Raw genomic sequence first — 26,588 nt, forward strand, 5'->3', positions numbered from 1 at the left:
AACTTACCCCGGCGGAAACTTTCGGCAAAGAGGCGGACACAGAAAGACCGAGGCTGGCGTGCGGACGAGAAGCAGTAGACACCGCTCTTGCCGAGTCAACGTTGACGCGGCAGAACGCGAAGAACGGGAACACGGGAGTCGGGAATTCTCTCTGCACCGTCCCGGGTTTCTCTCTCTTTCTCTCTATATGTATATATGTGTCTGCTCTGTCTTTCCCTCTTTCTCCTCTTTTTTTCTATGTGTTTCTCCCCCACTCTTTTTCTCTTATAAAATTCGTATACGTACTGTTTTTGCAAAAATAGTGCGTACTGTTGATGAATTTGAGGCTAACTTTTACACGGTTCTGCTTGAACGTGGAAATTACGTCAAATAATATATAATAGGTTACAGATTCAGCAATGATTATTTTTACTGCTATATGTTCGTTTGTTTATTTGTGGTTTTGGGACATACCTTTAAATTATTACTCTCTCTGCATCTAGTCTCTCACTTTTTCTCCCTCTTCCTCTGGTGTGAGTGGGCGTGCGCGTATATTCAATTAAATGCCGATCAAGCCTCTCGGTCAGAGAGGTTTGCTATCTTGGATAAGCGACGCCACGAAGTCGGCAAAGTGTGTAAATTAATTGCTGATCTGTCGGCGCCTCATCAGTGGAGACGGTGGCGGCAGCGATTGCAGTTATTTGTCGCGAATAGCATGCGCGTTGAATTATTAACGAGGCTTATAATTGGTTTCCTTTAATTTAAAAAACAGATAGGATAACCGCAACTTTTTATCTCGCCAGAGCTTCGATCAACGCCAATGCACGTCGAAAACGTTGAAAACTTGCATTACATGGCCGCGAGCTGCATTGCTTCTGACAGCGTTAATTTGATCATTTACGGTTACGATGAAAGTAGGAAAAGGGCAAAAAAGTTTTGTTTGCCCGGATAAACTTTTAGGGTTATCATGACGTGAGATAGTCGATAATGGAAACTCTGCAATTTTTTAATTACACACTAAGAAAAAATATCTAAAAATTAACAAATATTTCTTAAGTAGGTACTATTATCATATTTACTTAAATGAAGAGAATTTTGATTTAAATAAATATGATAATAGCACCTACATAAAAAATATTTGTTAACTTTTAAATATTTTTTCTCTCGTTGGATATGTGAACCGAAAATATTGTGCTGAATGAATTTCACGAATAAATCTACATCATACAATAATATAAATTTTTGTGTCTGTATGTGTAATAAAAAATAATTTATTTTAATAATTTATTAAGCATTAATTTATTAAGCATTAATTTATATGTATTTTTTCTTGATAATGGAAATATACTTTTTTTATAATTTTTTAAATAATATTTATGAAGTAAATATACTGCGTTTAATTAATAATTGAATTTTTATCTTACAATAATGTAAATTATTTGTCACAATTGGGTGACTAAAAAGGATTGTACATTGCAAGAACCTTTCTATATGAACGTTTTTTCGCAAAGCCAGGATTGTAACGTTTGTATAGAAAGATTCTTGCAATGTACAGTTCTTTCTGATCGCCTGACTACATTATTATTCTTACAATTTACGCGCACATCGATCCAACGCTCGGCTTTCATGAATCTATCTAGACCGACTTTCATGATTATTATGACGTGTGTGAAACAATCGATAATGAAAACTTTATAATTTTTTTAATAGCATTAGCATATCGCATGCGTTATGTATGCGCTATTACGTTACATGTATTTTCTTCTTTTTTCTTTTCTATTTTTTTTCCTTCACTCTTCATCTCTTTATCCACCTTTATTACTTATGCTTTTTCTCTGTTTCTCATTCGCTTTCATATCACCTTCCTTTGTTTACCTAATTATTTTGTTTTTTCCTCACAATTATTTTATCTTGTCTTCCTTTGGATAAACTGTAATTAAAATGAATATATTTTAACTACATAACATTTATATTTTAACTATTACGATTTATGAAGTAAGTATACTGTGTTTTGAGCGAACAGTGAATTTACATCATACAATAATATAAATTTTGTGTTATATTAGCGCGGCAACAAATTTGCTAAGTTACACTCGGATTTCCGCATTTCTTTTTGCGTGACACGTTGTTTTCTGCAAAGATTGATAATTTTCTCGCATTTCTTTCGTATTTCTATTTCGCCATTCTACGTGACAATTATGAGTGCCATATGAACCGTTCATAAAGGACACGGCCTTTGCAAATCTATTAATAAAATTGCTGTCAAATTTACGTACACCTGTCTATCTGAGTTCCTTCCGCACTCCGGCGGTGTTACGTTGCGGCATTATCCGGCTCGTTGATCGAAATGGAAGGCCGCGGCGAGGCGCAGGAACTTTGTTAATTCCGAGGGTCTTTTAATTAAACCATTGACAGGTCGCCTTTGCGCCACCCGCATTAAGCCCGAGAAATATGCCAGAGTGTAGGCGCGCGTTATCCGATATCCCGATGACACGATATGATTTATCGACGAAGACAGCCCGGGGAATTAAAAGAAATACAGCAACGGCTATTTCAAGAAGAGAGTGACATCGTCGTGAGACTGTCTTCTTGATTTTTTTACGAGCGCTGGATATACGGCGCGATAATTCAAGATAAAAAGTACATCTTTTTTTATTATATATATACATATACATACATACATTCATATATACAGGATGTCTCACACTCTCCTCCGAGCATTTTGTGGGGACGTAGAACAGATTGAGGTGAACATAAAAGTCCTATACCGTTTTGCGATATTCGCAATAATTATCGAGATATTAATTGCAGAAAATTTGTGAATGATCATGCAGGATATGGTAAATGAGTTATAATAGCGACGACTGCATCATTTTGCAAACAATCACATAGATTTAATTATTAATTAAAGAAGATTATTGCACGATTTTGCATGATAATGCACACATCTTCTTTAATTAATAATTAAATCTATGTGATTGTTTGCAAAATGATGCAGTCGTCGCTATTATAACTCATTTACCATATCCTGCATGATCATTCACAAATTTTCTGCAATTAATATCTCGATAATTATTGCGAATATCGCAAAACGGTATAGGACTTTTATGTTCACCTTAACCTGTTCTACGTCCACAAAATGTCCGGAGGAGAGTGTGAGACACCTTGTGTATATATATATATATATATATATATATATATATATATATATATGCGTGTATATGGGTGAGTGAGTGTATGTGTAAGGTCAGACACACGACAAAGTTCTTCAATACCGAAGTCGGATATTCGATTTCCCGCGAATATCTGTGAGGAGTCGTAAAGTGTATGAAAAAATATTTCGAGCCTCGAGAGTTTTACGGTATCAGCGCTCGCCCTCGCCCGCTCGTATGGCTCGCCCTTGCGTATTTACCTTTCACGAAAAAGTCGAACGTTTCGACGAGCAGGATCAAAGTAAATAAACAAATTGCCCCAGTGTTCGCAATAAATCGCGGAAGCGAAACGCGCTTACGATCTCCAACGTCCGCGCGAACATTTGAGCACCCATCATTATTCCGAGAATGGGATGTAATTTTCTCTTGCTAAAGACTTAGAGAGAGAAAGGGGGGAGAAAGAGGGAATCTTCCGCGAGTTGAAAAATTCTGTCAAAGATTCCTTTAAGACAGAAAGACGTCGTCGAGTTCCCCTCAATAATAGTTTTCGACAGCGATCTTTTCATTTTCAACAGCGACTGTCCATTTTCAACAGGAAGTCCTTTTCCTTCCCCTCGCTGCTGGTCATGAGCGGAGTAACTTCTATCGGAGAAGAATGCAGAAGAATTCAATATTTATTTTATAAAATAATACTTTTTTCTTTCTCTCTCTCTCTCTCTCTTTCTCTTTGTGCCGCACGAAATTAAATTACATCGAAGAGGAGATCGAGGATTCTACTCGGATGAGTTACCGAGATTACCGGGCGGAGTGCGTGGCGGTGTAGTCGCCAAAAAAAAGCAAGAGAAAAGAGGTGAAGAAAAAAGAAAGAGGCAAGAAAATCGAGAAGCAAGAAACAAAACACAAAACGGCAGGAGAAAACGAGCATGTAGTTTCCACAAAGAGCATTGAAATGCGAGTTTCGCGATGGATAATCCGCGAAACACGAGGCCGCGTTTTAGGGGATTACGGGAGCTTGACAGGAATAAAAATTGGCCGAAATTTGGAGAGTTGTAAAAAGTTGTAAATTAATAGAAAACGAATTTTCTCTTGTGTACTTCTATTAAGTACATTTAACAGTATCTTTGTATAAAAAATTTGAAAAAGAATCCATGATAAACGTGTTATTTTCGATATAGCGTTTTTTTTAATTTTAACCGCGATAACTCGAACACGGTTTATTCGATTAATTTTTTGACACAAAACTATTTGACACAAATGTTTGACATATGATTGTCTCTATTGGATACTTTCCGCAAATTTCAAAACTATTTTTTATTTACTTATTTTACAAGCTCGAATTTTTCAGTGAAAAGACTAAAGTTGATCCTTTGTCCCATTTTGCGGAATATTGTTTTTCTTTCAAAATCCGCTCCGCGAACCGATAACTATAACTCTAATGAATAAAAAAGTCTATTGATACTAATTTTAGATCATTTGTCTCTTGAGGTCAGGATAGTTAATGAAGCATGACTCATTTGCAGAACAGAATTGAAATAATGTTGACATTCTCCATAAAAATTTATTTATACAGTTATATCGTTAAAAAAGTACTTAATGCATATACATAACGAAAAATTTCAACTCCTATTAATTTACAACTTTTTATAACTTCCTAAATTTTTTACTCCTGTCAGGGTCCTGTAACCTCCTGAAATGTAAGGGCACGCAGCGTTCTCACGAGTTTGCAATTTTATAAATCTCGCAGTAAAAGTCTCCGCTTTTTGGTGCTACTACATTGCGCAATCAGCCGAAATGAAGCGCGCGCTTGCGAATTGATATGTTCGTGGATTTCATTCATGCTTACGTGAGGACGAAATATGTTTTTAATGGGCTCACTCGCTCGCTCGCGCAAATTCGCGAAATCGAGTATTGTCGGTCGAGAAGCGTCGTTGGCGTTTGCGATAGAATGCTGCTGTTGACGAGTCGACAGAACGAAGCGAACGCCCATAGAGACACGTACGAGAAGCGAGGAGAGAGCCGCTCTTAGGCCCATATTAATGGTTATTACTTTTGAAACTCGTCTCAAGTGAGATACTCAGATTTGAATTCAAAGTTAGATGGGAGCTTTTCAGTTGAGTCGCGATTGTAGATACACAAATGTCACATACATTATAATTCAACTGAGAGAGAAGCTTGGATATAACTCTGAGTGAAAACCTGAAACAAGTTTCAGGTGACAACTATTAATACGCGCCTTAGATGTGAATCGACAGCCACGTCGCACGCGTGACAAATGTTAACGCAAACATGAAATTTTCGCGAGAGACACGAGCTGTCGCTTGTTCCTTTATTGTAGACACATTGTCCCTATCAGAAGGTCGAACACCGACATGACCTATTACTAACCAGCTTAAACTATCCGACGTTGCCCGGGCTTCTTATATCTAGAAAATCCCAACTTAAGTTATCACAAAGTGCCAAAGGGATGAGATCAGGGAGAGCGAGTGGGGTATCCAGGTTTCGTGTAGCTTATATTTTCTGCAGGTTCCTAGAAAGTAACTATTTAAAAGAGTGCGGCCAAGTACCCATATAGACATGCCACCCAATTCTTTCCGGACAAATTATGAATCCATCTTGGATTTAAATTGAAGCTTTTGACGCGTTAATTACGAATATGTAAGCGGGCGGAGTTTTCAGTCGCTCAACATTTCTTGTTTTATCTCGGATTGTTACTACTCATGTGTGGGTTCGAGCAATTATTGCACATGTAAAATACAATAAAAATTGAGAACAAAAGAGAGTTTACACTGAGAGAATTTATTCGATAAGAAATTAACAAACTGATATTTCCGATCAAAATACTGATAAATTTTTATATATGATCAGGAAACATTCGTTGAAAAATATCATAATTTTATGAGGTTCATAATTTTTTGATCGATTTATCTGATGAAATGTAATGTAATTATGTTCGGAAGTATTTGATTAAATTTAATCGGGTTTCCTGATTGAATATTAAAATTTATTGGTGTTTTAAGTTGAAATATTCGTTTGTTAATTTTTTATCGGAGAATTTTTCTCAGTGTATGATCCATTTAAGTCAATCCAAAGAATCTATTTAAAATTGTCACTGAGCTCACTAAAAGGACTTATCTGGATAAATGTTAAGACTAATCTGGATAAATGTTTATTTCTGTGTGCGCGCGCGCCTTAGTTTTATTTTTATATTATTAAAATCAGTAGCGCCATCAAGTGAAGATAGAATTTTAAATAAACTATTTTCTCTGGAACGGTAGCTCCGTTCGCCTTGGCATTTACGTATTTGTAATCTCCGCGTTGGAAGCTTTAATTTAAGTGCAAAACGTAGTCAAAAGTTTTATCTGGAAAAAAAGTAGGTGGAATTTGGTCATACTGTTTGGCCCAAATTGGTCGAAGTGTAAAGGAGTATATAGAGAACACACAGACAGACAGACATTCTATTTTACACAGATAGACGACAAAAAGACCAAGATAGCAATTTCATTTTAGTGTCGCCATTAAGGGTCTATAATTTGCATTTTCCTCTAACTTGAATGAGCTTAATTGAGCGAGGAAACTGCAAGCGAGCTCGATATCGAAAGTGACGGAGCGAAGGAACCGTTTCTTCGCGTTATTTCCTCCGCCGTGATTTCCCGGCCGTTGCGCCGCGCGAATTCACGCATATCCGTATCGTTCGTCGAGTAACTGAGACTGTTATCGAGCTCTTCTCGTGCCGCAAGGCCGTCGAGTATGATCCGAACGCGAAAGCGGAAACGGGGCGCGTTACACATGTCGTATTTTCCCTTGCTCGCGGATAATACTAACTGTCGGGAGGAAATTTTTATGAATGCATGGAATTTTCAAGCGCGCTTTTCATTTTGCACGCGCTACACTTAAGCACTAATTTATTTTTCCGTGTACCGCGTGTTACTCCTGGAAATAATATAATGGGCTAACGGCGGGGCACTCATTATCTTGCGAAATATACGCGCAATTAAAATCTCGCATTTAAATATTTACCCACGTTGCGTTTGATATTTACCCATTTAATGGATATCACTCCGGTTCTTCGCGTCGCGCGTGTTGTCTCTAATCGTGATTTTCGACCGGTCCTCGGAAATCAATTGGTCCTCCAAGAGTCAGATAATAATAAATTAGGTCGGGGAATTCAGAGAGGATTAGTTACTTATTGAGAAATCGAATAATTAAAAATACTTAATGCATTGTTTTAAGAAAATTTTTATAATTATTTTCGTACATCGGTTGTATTTCTACTTTGTCATTTTATATTAAAAATGAGTACTATATGGATCAATCATAAGAAATTCAAGCTTTACAAATCAATTAGTACATATAAAGTTATTGTCAAATTTATGTACATCTATTTATCTGGATAATATCTCTTCTTCTCTTGATTGTTAATCAAGACAATTAAAATTGTCAACTACATTGTTATCAAGACATTACACTTTCATTACATTTATAAATGTAATTAATTTCAATTAGATTTATGACTCAAGTATGCTATATCGAATCAATTATTAAATTTCATGTGTAATAATGCAAATGCGTCATGTGTAATAATGCAAATCGTTTGCTGTATTGACGCAGCTACAAATTTGCGAAAAATCACACCCGAATTTTTACATTACATTTCATATGAAATTGTTTTGAACAAATTTCGATAATCTTTCCGTATTTGCTTCACGCTTACGTCTGGTTCATCATTTTATGTGATAAATGACACAAATTATTTACAAGAGATGCAAGCATTACAAATCGACCAGTAAAATTGCTAGCAGATTCGAGTTTCATGAAACGTTTTCACGTGGCGGAGTATCGTACGATTTAAAGAGAGCCTCCATCAACAGCACGACACAGCGGGACGAGTCGTGATGTCCCGAGAGTGGTGAGCCGCGACAGTAACGAGGCTCGACGCGCGAAAAACGCAGCGCACAGCGGAATCGGTGGCCTGGCTGGAACGCAGGGTTATTCGCGGCGAGCTCGGTGTGGTGGCATAATTTCATTGCGGACCGATCGGTCGATGGTCCAAAGTCGACTGTCGGTTCGCGACGGTTCCATCGGGTGCTGGTGGCGTCCCGACGCTTGCGCCGCAGGTTCCGCGGCTCCGTCAGACGGCGCCCCGACGCTGGTACCGTCGGACGGAGCGATCGGTCGGGCCAACAGTCAGCCTCCAGTGAGCCAAGCAAGCTCTCTTTCCCTCCCTCACGTTCCCCCTTGTCACATATACATGTACACACCAATACATCAAGCTACATACACCGGGCGCACTTACACACTTACACCCGCTCGCAGACGAACACAGACAGACTTACACACACACACATATACTCATAAAAATTTACACACCCACACAGGCACGCAACCCTCGTGCGCGCGCGCGCGCGGGCACGTACATTCTCTCGCTCTCTCGCCACCGACATCCTGCGAGAGTCTCCATCCACCGAACGACACGAGAGGGAGTCCGAGTTCCTGGCTCGTCCCTCAGTGGCTGCAGTGCGTTCGCAAACACCCACGAGAGACAACCTCGAGCCGCTCGCTCGCTCGCTCGCTCGCTCGCACGCGCGCACGCATGCACACGCTGCCGAGGAGACACGAGGCGGAGGGCCGACACGTTCCCCGGAGATCCTCTTAATTGGCGTCGACAAGTCGAACAGAAAGACAGACAGAGGGAGAGAGAGAGAGAAAGAGAGAGACAGCTGGGCCGCTGAACAGCCCGCCACGCGACCTGTACTCCTTGCCACCTTCGTGTCAACACAAACACCGTGCGCGACAATCTCTCCCCTCGCACGCGGTCGCGTCTTGTCGTTCCAGCGTAATTAACGGGACACCCACCGCCGATTACCTGGAGGATCAGCCGAACGTCGCGAACAACCTCCGCCGTTCCTTCGCTCGTTCCGGGACTCGGACTTTGAGTGATTAGTGCCGACTGTCGGGGGTGAGACCGAGGGAGCTGTGCCGTGTGCTTCGGGGAGACCTCGTGCTCGCCGTGTTCCGCATCCAAGTGCGCCGCGAATACTGGATCTCGGTCTGAATGATGCCGACTCGCGACGCGTCCAACTCGCAAGCGCGATTTCGGTGCCCGAGCGGGGCTGCTTGAAGTGGAGGACTGTCGCCGAAGGGGTTAACGCGAATCGTCGCGACGGAATGTTTGAAGTGTAGGTCTCGCCTCGAGAGAAGGTCTGTGCACGCGACTGGCGCTCGTACGACAGACTCGGCTGGAATAAACAAATGCCGGGGTGAGAAAGGTGGCTCGCGCGCGCGAAGACCACGACTCGGCCGAAAGACCAGGCGCGCTCCTCCGTCAGGAGCGAGATGTCTCAGGTGAAAGCGAACCTCCGCTACTGTCACAGCCGATGGAAGAGGTAGCACCGTGCAGGTCGTCGCGAGCGGCAATCGGACATCTCGGTGGCGAGCGGGCAGTCGCGCGTTAACTCGGGGAGACCAGAGATTAAGGGTTATTGACTACCACACCTCAGCTAGTCGTCGCGCGCGCCGTGACAAGTCGAGAGGGCCAAAGAGAGAGAGGAACGTCGGACGGCTGTGTGAAGGAGCACGAGGGCTCTTCTGGACGGCGATCGCGCGGAAACAGCTTTGTGAACTGAAATCGTCGGGGAGGATTCGTTTCCCACTTGCCGCGCCAACTAACCCCGAATCCGCTGAGGAGTCTGCGACGCGGAAGAACTTTCAACGAGGTGACATAAACAGACAGACAGAGAGAAAGAGAGGGAGAGAGAGAGAGAGAGAGAGAGAGAGAAAGAGGGAGAGAGAGAGAGAGAGGGGAGAGAAAGAGACGTCTCGACGCGGATACCAACGTCGTCGAAGATCCCAGCTGTCCCCGGTGGCGACGAATAGCAGCCGGCTGCGGCACTGTCCTCTCCGACACGAGACCGGCTCGCGCGACCACGTCCACCAAGTAAACACCTTTGCGTCGCCGGCACCACCACCTCGTCGCTCGCGTGGCCGCCACGGTGACTCGCGTTAGACGGAGGCTTCTCTCGTCGGCTCGGCTCGGAAGTCGCGAGTGAACTCTCAGATGGGTCCGCTTAACCCGATGACCTAGTGCGCCGAATGAAGGAGGGTTAGAACGAGTTACCTGGGTTACACGTGGCCGTCGTCGCGGAGTAATGAGGTCTAATGACGTGTAAATAGGTGTACATACAGGGAAGTTGTCGTATTCTTTCCAGCGAAAGACCGCGATTCCAAATCCTCAGTTTTCCTTCACTTCTTCTTCTTCTTCTTCTCTCTCTCACTCTCTCTCTCTCTCTCTCTCTCTCTCTCTCTCTCTTTCTCTTTTTCTCTCCCTCTCTCCTTCTCTTTCTCTTTGCCGCGCGCTTGCTCTCGCTCTCCGTGCTTCTCCCGCGTTCTTCTCTTCGCTTCCGACGCCACATATATTATGTAGCGGCTCACTTGTCGCAGCCCCACGTGTGTTGTCCCGTTATTCGACGATAGTGCTTAGATTAAGGGTGTACCGTGCGCTTTTGCCTACGCGTGCGATTGATAGATCGCCGACACACTCGTGTACATTTCCGGAACGCTTATTCGCAAGGCATACGGCCCGAGGCCGCATCGCGAGTCTCTTCTCTCTCTCTCTCCCTCTCTCTCTGTCTGTCTGTCTGTCTGTCTGTCTGTCTGTCTGTCTGTCGCGACTCGCTTTAATATACATAATATACGTATTACTTGCGTAACACGATACGTAGCGCGTAAGCACCCCACTCACGTAGATATATATACACACACACACCCACATATACATTTCTGCACACGACATACAACAGCACACACGCACATACGTGTACATAGTTCTTACGAATCTCTCCGTAGTCTCTGTCGTTTTCTGATCTTTTCATCAACGGTGTTTTTCTCGCTGATTTCGTATTAGTATTCGAAAAGCAGGTCGGAGCAGTACGGGTATACAGCGCTTAGCCTTTTTAGCCCCGGCGCGATAATTAATTAGCTCGCGGGCATCGTTAGAGTGAAACAACGTCGAGCCGCGCGTAGGACTCGAGGGAAGAAAGCGAGAGAAGAGGAACGCGGAGAGGCGCGCGCGGACCGAATCGGATCGAGAGAGAAAGAGAAAGAGAGGGAGAAAGAGAGAGACAGAGAGAGGGGGGAGAGAGAGAGGAAGAGAGAAAGAGAGCGAGCGAGCCGCGCTCGGGACGGTGTCAGGAAGGTCGCGCGTTTCCGTCTCCGTAGTAAGGTGGGTGAGTGCAACCGGCGCGTAATCAATTATCAGCGGAAGTCCCTCGCGATCGGAATCTCGCGATCGCGCACATCGAAACGGCTGTCGTCTCGTGACGATCACTCCGGGGAGATCCGCGCGTCGCTGCAGTCCTAAGGATAGATCTCGCTGCGATTGTCAGCGCTTTGTCGAGGGAACTTTTCTCGCTTCATTTGCCTCCAGGCTATGTAGCTGGCTTGCTCAAGCTTAATGTAAAGGGAAGGTAAAAAAAAACACGGGGACCAATTTTTTACTCTTATTCTCTCATAGACGACTATCTCTTTCTCCTCCTCTCTCTCTCTCTCTCTCATTCTCTGTCTCTATCTGTCTATCTATCTATCTATCTATCTATCTATCTATCTATCTATCTATCTATCTATCTATCTATATATCTATCTATCTCTCCATCTATCTAACTATCATACATACACACTCTTTTTCTCTCCTCTTTCCTGTCTTATCTACCTCTTCTCTCTCTTTATTCCTCTTTCTCTTCTACCTTGATACACGCTCTTAATCAAGTCGCCAGACTATCTATAAATCTCCACACACTCTGTCCGTATTAAGTCTGTTGTGGACCAGTGAATGCAGGAAATACGAGGAACGGAGTCGCAAGCAATAAATCAGAGAGACCAAGCACGTATGACCAACGGGGAAGAAACGCACGGGAGCATAACGTAAGCGGCAACGCGGCGACGGCACCTCGCGCGCGAACTTAACCCCGTAGTAGGAGTCGGTCGAGACGCCGAAATTAGTTAGACTTCGCGACCAGACTAGATTCTAAAAGACTCTCGGCCCACCAGCGCAGGGAGAAATACTGCGCGCGGAAGATCCACGAGGACGAGCTACGTCGAAGACGATACGTTACTCCGAGACTCTCGTCTCAACGAGAGACAGAGAGAGTGAGACAGAGAGGGCCAAAGTGGAAGAGAGAGTGAGAGACATCGACGTCTCTCAGGTCAAAGGGCGACACGTACGTGTTCTCGAGCAGTCGCTTGGTACTGCCGTTCCCCGGTGCCGTTCTCGAGCAACCACCACGAGACCCACGCATCGATCAGGCGCGACGGCGGCGACGACGACGACAACGACGACGAGTAGTGGCTCGACCGTCGCTTTCGCGGACAGTTATTACCGTTATCGACGCGCAGACCAGACGATCTCGCGCGAGCTGCCGCCGAGGACGACGACGGCGACGATAACAGCAGCAGCAGCAACAGCGGCGACAGCAACAACAACGGCCAACAGCACGAGAACGAGGAAACGCGCAAAAGAGGAAGAAGAGCAGCGCACCCGGCAGCATCTGTGTATTCGACAGCGATGGCATTATCCTGAAACGGGCATGACGCCCTTGGCCTCGAGATGCGACGAGACTACCACCCTCCTGTTGTTGCTGCTACTCGAGCTGGCACCCGGGGCACGTTGCTACTCGCGCGCGGCCGCTACCACCGCGTCATCCTTACCGAGATAGCATCTACAGTACCCGGCGAGGGTGCGAGTGATGCCGCATCTCGGCAGCATTATGACCATCGCCGTCGATAGCGCGACAACGGCGTCCACGAGCGTCCTCGAGGAGAACATGACGTGGTCTCGACCGGCTGGCGGCGCTACGTCTTCGAGTTACGAGGCCCTCTCGACACGAACCGCGATTCCGAACGGCGAGCAAGTGCGACGTTGGGCCGCTACCAACGATCGCGAAGGTCGGCCCTTCATCGGCGGGCCCGTTGGAGGCTCGGGCGTGAACGATCGAAACAACGAAAAACACATCGAGACCAGCGTGCGCGACATCACGACGGGGCCGGAGGGCGAGACGACGACGACGGCGAAGGAGGAGGAGGCGGCGGCGGCGACGGTGGAAGAGGCGACGACGACGACGACGGCGAGAAAGATTTCCCGGCGTCGTTGCGGCCTTCAGACTTCGGAAACTCGAGTTTGCGGCGGCAACACCGTAGGCGCGAGCAAGAGCGCGGAAACTGCATTTGCCGGCGAAGAAAACGTGCCGGGGATAGGCACCGGGGGTGGTGGCGGCCAAGAAAGCGTCGACGTAAGCGACGTAGGCAGCAGCACGACCGTAGTCGGTGTAGGCGCGAGTATATCGAACAGCACAGAGGTGGACGAAGACGGCGGGAACGTGGACGGAGTCGCGATCGAATACGGGAAGGATCTGCTGCTGTTTGGCTTCGGCGACATTATGGAGGATATTACCGGTGGCGCGTTCAACGAGTCGTTGAACACGAGCCTGCCGCGTTACCCGTGGAACATGAGCATGTACAACGAGACCTTCATCGTGGTGGGCGAGGGCGTCTACCCGTCGGGCTACACTGTGCCGGAGATCATACTGGCGTCTATCGTGGCGACCTTGCTCATGATCGTCATTATCGTCGGCAACATGCTGGTGATAATCGCGATCGCTACGGAGAAGGCGCTCAAGAACATACAGAACTGGTTCATCGCCAGCCTCGCGGTCGCGGACTTCTTTCTCGGCCTGATAATCATGCCGTTCTCGTTGGCTAATGAGATCATGGGCTATTGGATCTTCGGCTACTGGTGGTGCGACATTTACTCCGCCATGGACGTGTTACTGTGCACAGCCAGCATCATGAACCTGTGCCTGATCAGCTTGGACAGGTTCTGGAGCATCACGCAGGCGGTGGACTACCTGAAGAAGCGGACGCCGGCTCGCGCGGCGCTCATGATTGCTCTCGTCTGGCTGCTGTCGGCGCTCGTTTGCATACCGCCGTTGCTCGGCTGGAAGAGAGCAGCTCCGGCCGAAGAGTATCCCAAGTGTAAGGTGAGTCGAGAGGCCGGTTCTTTTTACTTCAACTAGCGCTGCACTGGAATTTCCATCTTGTTCCCTTCAACGCTGGTACTTCATACAGTACCAAAATTTGAGATCACTCATGAAAATATCTATCAAGAATAATTGTCTGGATGATAATCCGGGGTATACCCGGGTAGATAGATTACATAAATTTGACAGCAACTTTACTCGATTTGTAAAGAGCGCGTCCCTTATTGTGGTGGTTTATTATACGGTACTCATGTTTATCACATAGAGTGTGACAAAATAGAGATAGGAAAAATGATGAAAATTTGCAACGTATGCGAAATGTAATATGGAGAAATCTGCAACTTTCAGTAAATTTTTAGCTGCATCAGTGTGATAAAATGTTTATTGTATGATGTAAATTTAATGATTAATTCGATACAGCATATTTACCTCATAAATATAATTAATCCTTCGCGTAAAATCGTTTGCACTCTGAGAGAAACATGGCGATGGCAACTATATATGTAGCAACTATACGAATTATATAGGATTGTAATGTATATAGTTTGATAAACTATATTTTATAGTTATTGCAATTAGTAAGCAATCTAGTAACAACAACTACAAAATAGTTTATTAAACTATATCTATTAATTCTACATATAAAACTTGTATAGTTGTCGTCTATGTAGTCGCCATCATTATATCTTTTTCTCTAAGTGTGAGATTTATTATATGACCTGGATCTGTTAGATCTGTTAGATCTTCCAGATGCATTCTTCCAGATAGATTTCCATAATCATCACGTCATGACTTGAGAAACGTTTCAATAGTGGAAACTTTTCAAAGTTATATTTATACATATATAATATATACTGAATTATACATGTCTTAAACTGACCATACATACATTAAATTTATATTATACTATATTGGATATTCTGTATTGAATTAATCGTTGATCTTACATCATATATCGTAATGCAATATTTTTGTGATATTTTACTGATGCGCAAAGCAATAGAATTTCTAAAAGCTGCATTCAGATTTTCCAGTTGCGTGACGTATTGTTTACAACAAATTGATCATTTTCCTCGTATTTCTATTTTGTCATTTTATATTTTTTGTAGTAAATATGAGCATTATATAAACCATTCATAAGGCGCGTAACTTTTACACGAAAAAAAAAATCTGATTAGATTCAGCAAGTTTCTGATAAAATATCTACGAATCAGAAATTTCGGTCAAAGTTGTTATCAGAATTGTGTTCAAGTTGACAAAATTCCTAAAAAAAAAGATTTGCTGTAGCAACAAACTAATTTGCTATATATGGACAGTTAAATATAATTCGCTGTGTTATCTACTTTTTTTTTGCTACAAAAATCTATTTCCTAACTATGATAACAAGAAAATTTGCTTTTACAGTAAGAAAATTTGCTGGTTAACGCAGCAAATTTGCTACAGATGGACAACTATTAATAACTATAATAAACATAATTTTCTACTTTAGCTACCTTTTTGTTACAGGAGCAGATTTTCTTGTTATCCTAGCAAGGAAATTAGCTCCTGCAGCAAAGAAAAAGTGGCTAACATAGCAAATTATGTTTAGTTGTCTATAAGTAACAAATCTATTCTTTCCATGTAGTTAACTCGAACAGAATTCTAGTAACATCAACCGGGATTTTCTGGCTTGTCCATATTTCACCAGAAATTTGCTTGATCCAATCAAATTCTGTCTTCTCCGTGTACAAATCGCCTAGTGAAGTGGCTGTCAATTTACGTCCACCTGTCTATCCGGGCTAGTTCAGCTGAAAAGGGCAGACTTTTGGTGTTGCGAGACGAATTGTATTAAGTGTGAATTGCTCCTAGCGGCATGTTGAGCGTCGTTAACTGGAATTAACCGCGATGAACGGACAGACGGACAAACAGAAAGCGATTCAGGAGGGAACGTTCGCGCTACCACGCTCGTAATGGTGCACGAGGCGTCGTAAATCACCCGCATTAGCGACACAGAAAATTCGATTACGCCGTTATATCGGATTGGGTTTCTCTAATGAATCGGAAAATTGAGACACCGTCACTCTTTGGCCCGGGAGGTGGACGAACGTCACTTACAGTTCTGATCGTTTGTTTGCCTCCTTTTGTTATTAAGGCGTTTGCGAGTGAAGGATTATTAGAGGGTGAGCCCACCTCGCTCGGGGTGTCGAATTCAATTACTTTAGGCAAATTTATTTGTCCCTCCTCTCTTCCTCGATTCGATTAAAATCGATCGGTCAGGCTGTTTATATTATTTTTGCCCTCATGAGCGAATATGTTCGCGAAAGCGCGCGGATTTCCACGCGCGTATTCTCCCATGAATATTTTATACGAATTCTGATATTTCACGGCGCTGTACACCTTCCTCCCATCTCTCTTTTCTCGCCATATACATTAATCTCCCGTGTGCTTTTGCGCAAACAATTCGGCTATCTCGAAAGACGACGAGTGCGGATTGATGACTGCGCGCTCTTAAAACGGCAGCGGCTCACAAAAAGCGTCGTAAACGGGCCGCGAGCGTTATATAAGGGATGAGCCATTAAGCAAACCATGAGAAGCCCGCCGCTCCCCCCTAACCATCCTTGGGGATTGGGCAAGTGGGAGGAGAATCGCAAAGTACAGAGAATTCGCGATGGATTTTTATGTACCTCTCGAAATCCTCTTTATCCGCGCATATTACCGGAGCGGAGTAAGTAACCCATAAAAGGAGCCACGGTGCCCGAGATGTGCTGCCAATTTCCAATCCGGATACATCCAGCCGACGTATCCTGTCGCGCGCGCGCGCGGACACGCGAGAAGGAAGAAAGTGTGACGAGGCGCCCGCGGGGGAGGCACGGCGACGGCGACGCTAGAGGCTCGCCTTTCATGCAACAGCGAAACCCACCACCCTCATCCCCAGTCCCTTAAATCCCGCCGGTCTCCACAAAACGGCACTCTGGATTGGATTTCTATGCCCGACAGCTCGGTTACTACTAGGCTGACACACACAGAGACTCCCTTCCTCTTCGTCGTTCTGCCTCCCCCAGCACCGCGCCCGCCACCGTCCCAGCCTCCACGTCGCCCTGGTATCGTTTACGTGAATTTGGCGTTTGTCATTCGATTAGTGCGTCTCCACGTTTGCCCCCGCTTTTTTGCTTTGTGGCTAAAATTGGAGCGCGACGAGAAGCCGATACAGCTCGTCGCGGATACCGGAATAATCGAGCGTGGATGTCGCGAAAGAATCGGGTACGCGTTATAAACAGGTAATGAAAGGGATGTTTCGTGCCACTTTGCAGCAATAATACCCGCGTGCGCGTGAATTATGAATTTTGACGATTTTCCTATCATTGTCGGAACACTGAGAGAGATTAGCCGGTCTCTTCCTGGCATTTATTACACCTTCTTGCCAGCAGTGAATGCGTAATTTGGGAATGAGAGTGAGCGAGTGAGCAAGAGAGAGAAAGAAAGAGAGAGAAGTAAAAAGTACCTCCGCGCGCTACGATAATTGCACACGCTCTCGCATGATTGAGTGCACCCTTAAAGTTCCAACGGAACTAATTACCGGCTATAATTGAGCCATACATTCCGACGGATATGGCGCATATAACAGCCCTGGCTGGTGGGACGTACATCTACGGCGCTGTGCGACGGATCGCGGCCGAGGATCGCGTCGCGTTTCGCACAAGCATCCTCAACGCACTTCTCGCTCGCGGGCGTTTTTACGTCCGCGCAAAACACACTGGTGGACCCGAGTTTAATAACGACCAAACGAGTCGCGCACTTTCCTCATTAAACCATATAACTTCCGTAATGACGAGCCGTTACGTGCAACCCGAGCGAGCAAGAAGTAGAGAGAGAGAGAGAGAGAGAGAGAGAGAGAGAGAGGGGTAGGGAAGAGGGAAGCGAGAGCTCATCTGCTCAAGTCGGTCCCGAGACGTTTATTGTACGAGAGGAGCGATTATATTAAAATTGACGCTACGGGGAAAGGAAAAGTGTGAAGCCGATCGCACCACCCTCGGGTCTTCCTTCGGGCTGTTATTTGAGTGAAGCGGCGTGTCGTGACGGCACGATACGACACGGTATGATACGGTACGGCACGGTTATTACGCGCACGAAAATCGAGTCCGTCACGAAGGTTCGGCGACGAGCGAGCGACGCTAGTAGAGATCTCTGTCACCCTCTTTTTCGCTCTTCCTCGGACATGTTGACTTGCTGTACCTCAAGTGTCGTTTAAGGACTGGTTGGATTCACTGCGACTGACTCGTGCAAGGAGAGGTTGCTCTCTCTCTTTCTCTCTCTCTCTCTCTCTCTCTCTCTCTCTCTCTCGCGTTGCGTGCCAGGGGGTTGAAATTCGGTTCCTTCGCCGTAGAGATTGACCTGTCATATAGAATTCAAAGCGTTGCAATGCCAGTTTCCGGCTTTTCTTCCTCCCTCCCATCGGCATACTGTATCTTAAACATACTCGCATCGAGACCGGAGAGGAGTCGATCGTTAATGTTATTATTATTCAATTATTTTATTATTTATTACCCAGATAGACAATTGTACGTGAATTTTGTGGCAACTTTACTGGTCGATTTGTAAAGATTGTGTCCTGTATGAGTCACACATATCACTAACCATTTATCTATAGCAAAATAAAAATTTGAAACGTAAACAAAATTTTTTGAAAATAATATGTCACGTGTACTTGGAAATGTGAGTATAACCTTTAGTAAGTTTGTAGCAGCATAAGTATAACAAAAAGTGTATATTATTGTATGATGGAAATTTAATAATTCACTCAATGCAGTATATTTACCCTATAAGTGTAATTGAAACAGTTCTAGAGTTCTCATTCTTTCTCTAGAGTTTCATGTTGTGATAATTGAAGTCTATCTGTTGAGAGAAGAAAATATAAGAAGACAAATAGACAAATAGAAGAAGACAAATAGATTTTCTAATATTTTTTCTCAGATTGTCGCGCGTTGTAAGAAACATGTGAAAGTCTATCTGGGTACTTTACTTCATTACTTCAATTGTTTTACTTTGTTACTGCGCCGAGAGCACTTGTCACAGTTGTATTGAGAACAAAATACTTGAAAATTTATTCGTAGAATGCAAAGTTTATTTCTACAAAACAGAGTTTATTTCCATGAATAAACATCCTCCAAATAAATCTTTGAGTATTTTTTTCCTTAGTATATCGCATAGTTACAGCTCTCCCGCAGCGAGATCGTCCGACGCGACAGGATTGCGAGAACTGTCCGGCGGATGACGAAGCAAAGCCGCTTTTCTCTCTCAATTACGAGCGGGATGGACATTGATTCGGGTCGAAGTAAAAATATGAGATTTGTTATCCCCGGCACAGAAGATCCTGGCGATAAAGTAACGATCGCTCCCCGAGTCTTCGGGTGATTCGTAGCGTCGGGCTGAGCGCGCGTCGGCTAAACGCCGAATCTCTTTCTCGCAAAAGGGACCTTGTCGATTCGTCATTGTCCGTTGTCTGTTGTCATTATTTCTTCATCTCCCGACGCGTGTGCCCGTCCAGCCTCTCTTCATTCTCTCTCTTCGCTATCTGTTAACCGCGAGAGCGCGGTCTCTCTCTCTCTCTCTCTCTCATTCCTTTAATATTCTCTTCGGCAGGAGCTCGCTAATGAAAAGGCGACACGCGAGCATCGGTTAAGGCGCATCTCGCTGCTTCTTTTTGTTCCACCACTTTCCGAGCGGTACTCGCTCGTTCCCGTTCTCGCCATTACTCTCGGCCCGACAATGCCGTGGCACGATTTCCCGCGCGGCGCGTCTCCCCATTTTCTTCCCCAGGCCGTCGCCGAGGAGCCGACGGCCGCGGCCTCTCGCCCGCCGAGCCACCCTCGATGGCTCTGGATTGCGGCGTTGGATTTTTCCGAGCGTTGACAAATGGAAGCGCGACGAAAGCGCGCACGCCGCATGACAGACACGGCGCGGCAGCGGAGCGGACGATCGCAATCATCGCGCTTTAATCTTTTAATGCTATTAGATCGACACTTTTCTTGACAATCTCCGCGGAACGCGCGATTTGTCTTCTTCACCGTTGGCTGATGCTAATCCTCATCTCGCGAGGCGCTCGGCCTGTTGCAAAAATAATCAGCGCGCTGCCTCGTGCGAATCTTGCAAGTACGGGCTGGAAAAAGTCCGCGGCACATTCTTATTCAATATATATATATAATACAGCGTGTTCGTCATTATTATTTACGAGACTCGTATCGTACAGCGACTGAGAAAAAATATTTGGCAATTTACTTGGGATATAAAGTTTCTTTTGGTGAGATAAAGTTCATTTCTATGAAATAAGATTTTTTTCTGCGAAGAAACTGTATATCCTACGAATAAATTTTAAGGTATTTTTTTCTCAGTGTGTGTTTCAATTGAGAAACTCGGATCTGTAACTCTGAATTCAAATTTGAGTATTTCACGTAAGTTTCAAGTTTAACGACTATTAATATAAACCTACACTGAGAAAAAATATTCGAACGTTTATTTGCGGGATATAAAGTTTATGTCTGTGAAAAAGCAGTTTAATTTTGTTTCACAAAATTTATTTTTGTAAAATAAAATTTATTTTTGTGAATAAAGCTTATTATATTCCACAAATAAATTTTCAAGTATTTCTTTTTCTCGCTATATGAGAATTGAAGAAAGACGGGATATTCCTTGCATTTCTGAACAGACAATTGCAATCGCGCATCGATCGCGTTGTATTGCTTGTCATTATTTGCAAAGGAGCAATTGCGCAAACAAGTGAATTGAATTTCTGTGGTTGAAGGAAGAGTTTCTACTTCTTATGAATCAAGTTCAGGTCCAACAATCAGAAATTTCCTTTCCTTCAGCCAGAATGCATTTGCTTCGTTTATTGTTAAATTAATTTCCTTGTCCAGCTTTAAAGCAGTACATGACGCACGAAAGATATAATTCAGTATAGAGATTTTTCTCACGCGCATTTAAAAACCATTATTATAAACAATTACTTCTGCTTATCTCTCATTATTTTTAATTATCTCTCCTAACAGAGCTTTAGTTTTTACTCTCTACATTTCCTGCGCTTCCTTTGAATTCTTTCTACATTACATTTCATCCTTTCTACCTAACCTAACCTACGTTCTAAACAGAGCTTTTAGTTTTTGCTCTCTAAATTTCCTGTGCTTCCTTTGAATCCTTCCTACATTACGAGTCTATCCTAGCCCAACAAGAGTACTATATGTAATCCATTTCTTGGATTAAAATGAACGTTCATATCTTCGAGAGGAATTCTCTGCGAAGTTTCTTCTACGATCGCAAATTTCCGCAATCACGATAAGCGGGTCGCAGCTGTTCGAATTATTCCGGAGGAGCCGATGAAATTATGAAATATTATTTCGCGGGGAATTCACGGCGCGTTTTGCGTCGCATTTGTGCTTGAAATAACGCTAAACGGCGGATTGTATAATGGGGGATTTGGTGAGATAAACGCGTCCCATCGCGAGGTGCTTTCAATGCGATTAATTTGGCACATCGGCGGTGGAATTCAAAAATCGTCGGAAAACAGCGACCTGCTGTTTTTCCCTCTCCCTTGTTTTTTTCCCGCGCTCATGAATTGCGCGCTGCGGCGAGGGCTCGTCGGCGAAACGGACAACGAATTTCTCGCCGGGCGAACGCTCGATCGTTTTGTCCGCTCGTCCCGGTTCGTTGTTAGCGACGCGAACTACCGTCGGGGTTTATCGAAACTTTAGTCATCGGTAACGGAGGCCGTAGAGGATCGTCGAAGTGTACAGATAACATCAAAGAGAGATTAAGCCGCGGCGAAATCTAGTCATCAATTCCGAGTGCCGCTTCCTTGTCGTAGACAATGTCCGGAGCACGAGCACTTATAAAACGTTTTGCGAAGTTTACGGCGTCCTCCCCGAAGTATCTGCATTTGTTAGGGAAAGTACGCGAGAAGATAGACAGAGATATAGAGGGAGAGAGTAGGAGAGAGGACGGGAGAAGAGTTGGACGGTGCATTCAGGAAGGAGGTGGTTGCCGCTCCGCGTTGTCTCTTAATACGATTAGTTCAGCAGCTCCGCAACGGATGCAACGACGCGCAGCGGAGTGTAAGCTAAGGTTTACAACGAAGTTACAATTATCTCTAATAAGCGACAGTGTGTTGGTCGTGTGGCTTTTACTTAGCGATCGCGCCGTAAAGAAATGGAGTGATTTCGCGCGTTTGTGCCGCGCACTTTGTCCTACACTGAGAACAAAAAATACCTGATATTTGTAACTACAATCACACACGCACTGAGGAAAGAATTGCTTGGTATTTGCTGTAGTCACATAGAAGAATAATCATTATAAATTATGGTCAAGGAAAAACTGTATTTTTTCTTATGAAACTTTACTATAACATTAGCGATAATAATTTTATATGCATGTTGCTACTATCATTTTGCTACAAAAGATATGGTCGAGGCCAAAAATAACTATAATTTCAATTAGATCACTTTTTTCTTTCAGTGTGGAGAAGGAATCACTAGACTTTGTTGCATTAATCCGGGAAGAAATTGTTTTATATAATTATATAAAATTATGTACGATTTTGTATTTAAAAATTATATAGAAATTTGTCCCATGTGTGGTCACGTAATTATGCATTATTATATTAGGCCATATATGAACAAAATTCATATATGATCTTTTTTCCGGACAGAGTTCTGGTGAAATATAAACAAAACAGAAAATTGGTGCCATTAGAACTTTGTTCAAGTTAAGAACTCTCAATCAGAAATCTTGTTGCCTCGAACAGAATTCCGGTAACTACAACCAGAAAATTTCTGGTTCATATTTCACCACAGAAATTTGGTTAATCCAACCAAACTGTTTTTCCTGTATATAAATTGTGGTCAACAGAACTATTTTTTTAAATTATGTTCTACTCTACAACGTTAACGATAATAACCTCGTATACATGCTAGTACTTTATTTTCATGTTAGAACAACCAAAAGATATGGCTCGAGTAAAAAATAATTTTTTTAATTAGATTAACTATTTTCGTCTCTCATTGTGCTTAAAGAGAGTTGACAAAAACGATCCGTGTGCGTATTTTTCTTATATCCAACGTAATTTTCGGTACACTTTTCTTATTAAAAGAATACGTTTCTTTTCCACAAAATGATTTTTTCTCTATTTTGATTTTATCTTTCTTTCTCACTCTTTCTCCCGGTCAATCTCTCTCGTTCTCTTTTTCTGTTTTGCTACACGAAGGGCGCACTGTAATGTTACGCATGGTTTTTAGTATGTACATACTTGACTCGGTATAATGCCGCGTCCGCCATATGAAGCGACAGCGAAATTTGCAAATATGACGCGGTGGACGAAAATACTCTGATAAATATAAACCACGCGTCCGGTAAAAATGCCTCGCATTTTGCGCGCCTTTCTGTCGCACGGTTTAATATATGCTTCGACTGATCAAACACTGTTCGTGGAGATTTAACGAGTCCTGCGCCGCCTCCTTTATCAGAACTGAAATGTGACTTCCTGTCGACATTCGTTTCGGCGTCAGCTCCAGAGGACTTTTTATTTCTGCATTTTTAATAATTCTACACATATATAACGTGAATTTAGGGACGTCTAATTTAAGGAACATGCCAATCACATAATTATTGGCATACCCCTTGGTTATTGGTTATTAGTACTCCAGAAAACTTGATTTTTCATGTCATCAACATTGCAGTTAAGCTCCATGCCTGCATTCCGTGATCCCAAGGGACATTTTCTAACTAAAACTGAACAGATGCCGCTGTCGAAGGAAAAACCAGGTTTTTCTAGAGTATCGATGACTAAGGGAGATGTCAATAATTGCGCGGTTTAGTTTAAATCATCGGATCAAGAGCTTATAGGAAGCTTATCCCGAGGGAAAAAATAGTTGAGCTCGCTAAAAATTACAGTTATTGGATGGTAAAATTCGATGACAAGGAACTCTGACATTTTTTTTTAATTACATTTATAAGGCAAATATATTATGTGTTGAATTAAATATTTAATTTATATACGATATTTACAATTGCAATTAACCTGACAATATTTATGCGGCTACAAATTTAATAAAAGCCACAAATTTTTGTTATATTTTGTGTGATATATCAATTGGTGTAAAAGATAATGAGTAAAATGTATTTAAAAAGTGTAACATAAGTTATACATATAATTTTACGTTTCTTGGATATAATCTGAATACAATAATAACATTTTTATGCATTTAAATCCGTAGAAAAATGATCAAAATTCTTATAAAATACATCTGTATACATTGAATCCAGTTTTAAGGATGTTAAAAGGGCTAATGGTGGATAGTCACAGGTATCAAACACTTTTTTCTCAGCATATCTTTCTCCATCCGTCCGTCGCGCTCCGATTTTATTCCGCGACTACGACCTTTTTCTCCATACGTCCAATGTTTCTTCTGCATGCGACCACAGAGAGATCTGTAAACATATTTACGAGGGGGTTGGGCAAGCTGGCTTCTTCGTCGACCAGCGAATAAAATTCGCACTTAAAAGTTCGGCCCGCAAGATCAATCGCCAAATGGATTCTGCGCGTGCCTCGCTGCTTCTTCCGTGAAATTTCCGCGGGCAAGAACGCGAGTCACTTTGAAAATGCAAAGTACGACGGAGCGGGGCAAGGAAAGCGAGGCCAAGCTCGCACATTGTTGCTGTATAATATAGTCATTCGTGGGCGCGTAAACATGCGCGATTGATTGGAAAATCCACTTCCATCGCTCGTCCTCCTCGCGACTGATGTATGTAGGTGTGTGTGTGTGTGTGTGTGTGTGTGTATGTACGCGAGATTTCTCGTCACCGTCATCTCGAAACTAAACATTTACACGGAGAATAACAACGATAACGCCGCGTCGCAAGCATCTACGCGATAATTCCGCGGGACGCGACGCATTGCTGAGAAATGCATATCTTTTTCATCTCGAGATCCGTTCGCCGATGCAAACCCGATCCGAACGAATGAAAATGCGTCAAAGAGATGTGAATGTGTTTTTCGCCGCGCGTGCATGCAGTGGTGCTTTAATTATCAAAAGAAGCAAGTGTATCTCAATTTGCCGTTCGCTAAGTAGAGAAAGACTACATTAAAAAGCCGGACGATTCGAGGAAGCAGAAAATACTACGAAAGTTTCAGACCGTTCCTTCATCTCGTCTCTCCCGTCGATTATAATTGCGGATCTTCGTTTTTCTTTTGGTGCTTTCAGCGGTAACTCTTGAAGCGCAAAAGAGGCGGCTTCACGTTTGATTTGCCGCTACTTCCCTCTCGCGATCCGCAATTAATGAATTATGAATTTTCATTTATTTCACTAACATCACGGATCTGTCTAGGCAGGTTCTTTTTCGAGACCCGCGCTTTTCTCTCTCTCCTCCTCATCGCCGTCGCAATTTTCGAGTCAAATTTTATCGCCCGGAGATAGTCGGATGCGTTCGCCCCGCGTGTCTAACATCTCGCAATACAATTAACACGGGCAAATGGTCCCGCGAGGATCATAAATATTTCGTATAGTTTGTAAAATGACCTTCGCGCGCGCGTCCGTACCCGCGAACGACGCAGTCGGCAGAGGCTAATTTCGCCCTGTTAAAGCAGCCGTCAATCTTTTAATGCGTTTAACTGGCCTTCACGCGCGCGTAAGGGTCCGCACTAGTTGCGTTCCCGGTGTATGTGTGCTGCGTCTGCTGCAACGCGCTGTGCATACCGTAAAAGCCTCAGCGCTTCGATCGCGAAAAACATTTTCTGTGCAGTGAGTTCGCGAAGTTAACTTCGACGGTAGGAGGGGGGGGGGCAGGGGGGCTCACTCCGTGCAGTTCGCGAGCTGTTGAAAGTTCACGGCAGTTCGCAGATTGTAATGTGACCGGCATCTTTCTATATTTCACTACGATATGAACGCTTTTTCCCCCTCTTTTCTCTCTATTTTTTCAGATTTTTTCTCGAGCCGCAGATTCGCGCTCGATAATCGGATATTGGGGCGAGAACCCGACAAGAGACACACACACACATACACGAGGTGTGTCTGTCTCTCTCTTTTTCTCTCCCTTTTCTGCCGGTATCGTTTCGTCGCCACGCGGAAAAATCGATTTAGGATCGATCAAAGCGAACACGCGGATTGAGAGAGGTTGGCGCCGCTATAAAGCGCCGGGACATCTTGTATATTTCTCTGGCGAAGCATTTTCTTCGCTTGCGCTCGTGGAAGTTATAGTGCGACGCGTTAGGTACTGTTAAATATTACGTGAAGCGAGTAAATCCGACCACAGCGACGCCCATGCAAGTTTATTCCATCTTGCTGATTGCACGCGAAATGTTCCATTACTAAGTATAAAATCCCATAGATCATACAAATTTGTACACACGCACACACACACACACACACACACACACACACACACACACACACACACACACACACACACT

General features: G+C 43.7%; 1 protein-coding gene across 2 annotated transcripts in view; it reads left to right on the top strand.

Annotated features, from left to right (window-relative positions):
• The first annotated feature begins 7,684 nt into the window (after window positions 1-7,684).
• Window positions 7,685-26,588, top strand: part of LOC116840622 (alpha-2B adrenergic receptor) — a 268,703-nt gene continuing 249,799 nt past the window's right edge. The window contains exons 1-2 of one of the 2 annotated variants that reach the window (XM_032807529.1): window positions 7,685-11,593; window positions 11,953-14,158. In XM_032807529.1, coding sequence (XP_032663420.1) covers window positions 12,869-14,158 — 1,290 coding nt within the window. In that variant the 5' untranslated portion in view covers window positions 7,685-11,593; window positions 11,953-12,868. Of the gene's footprint in view, window positions 14,159-26,588 lie in introns of both variants that reach the window. The other variant, XM_032807528.1, reaches the window with a different exon arrangement.

Source organism: Odontomachus brunneus, unplaced genomic scaffold, assembly GCF_010583005.1.
Source record: "Odontomachus brunneus isolate Ranch 3 - 2012 unplaced genomic scaffold, Obru_v1 Obru_scaffold_010, whole genome shotgun sequence".
Taxonomy (NCBI): domain Eukaryota; kingdom Metazoa; phylum Arthropoda; class Insecta; order Hymenoptera; family Formicidae; genus Odontomachus; species Odontomachus brunneus.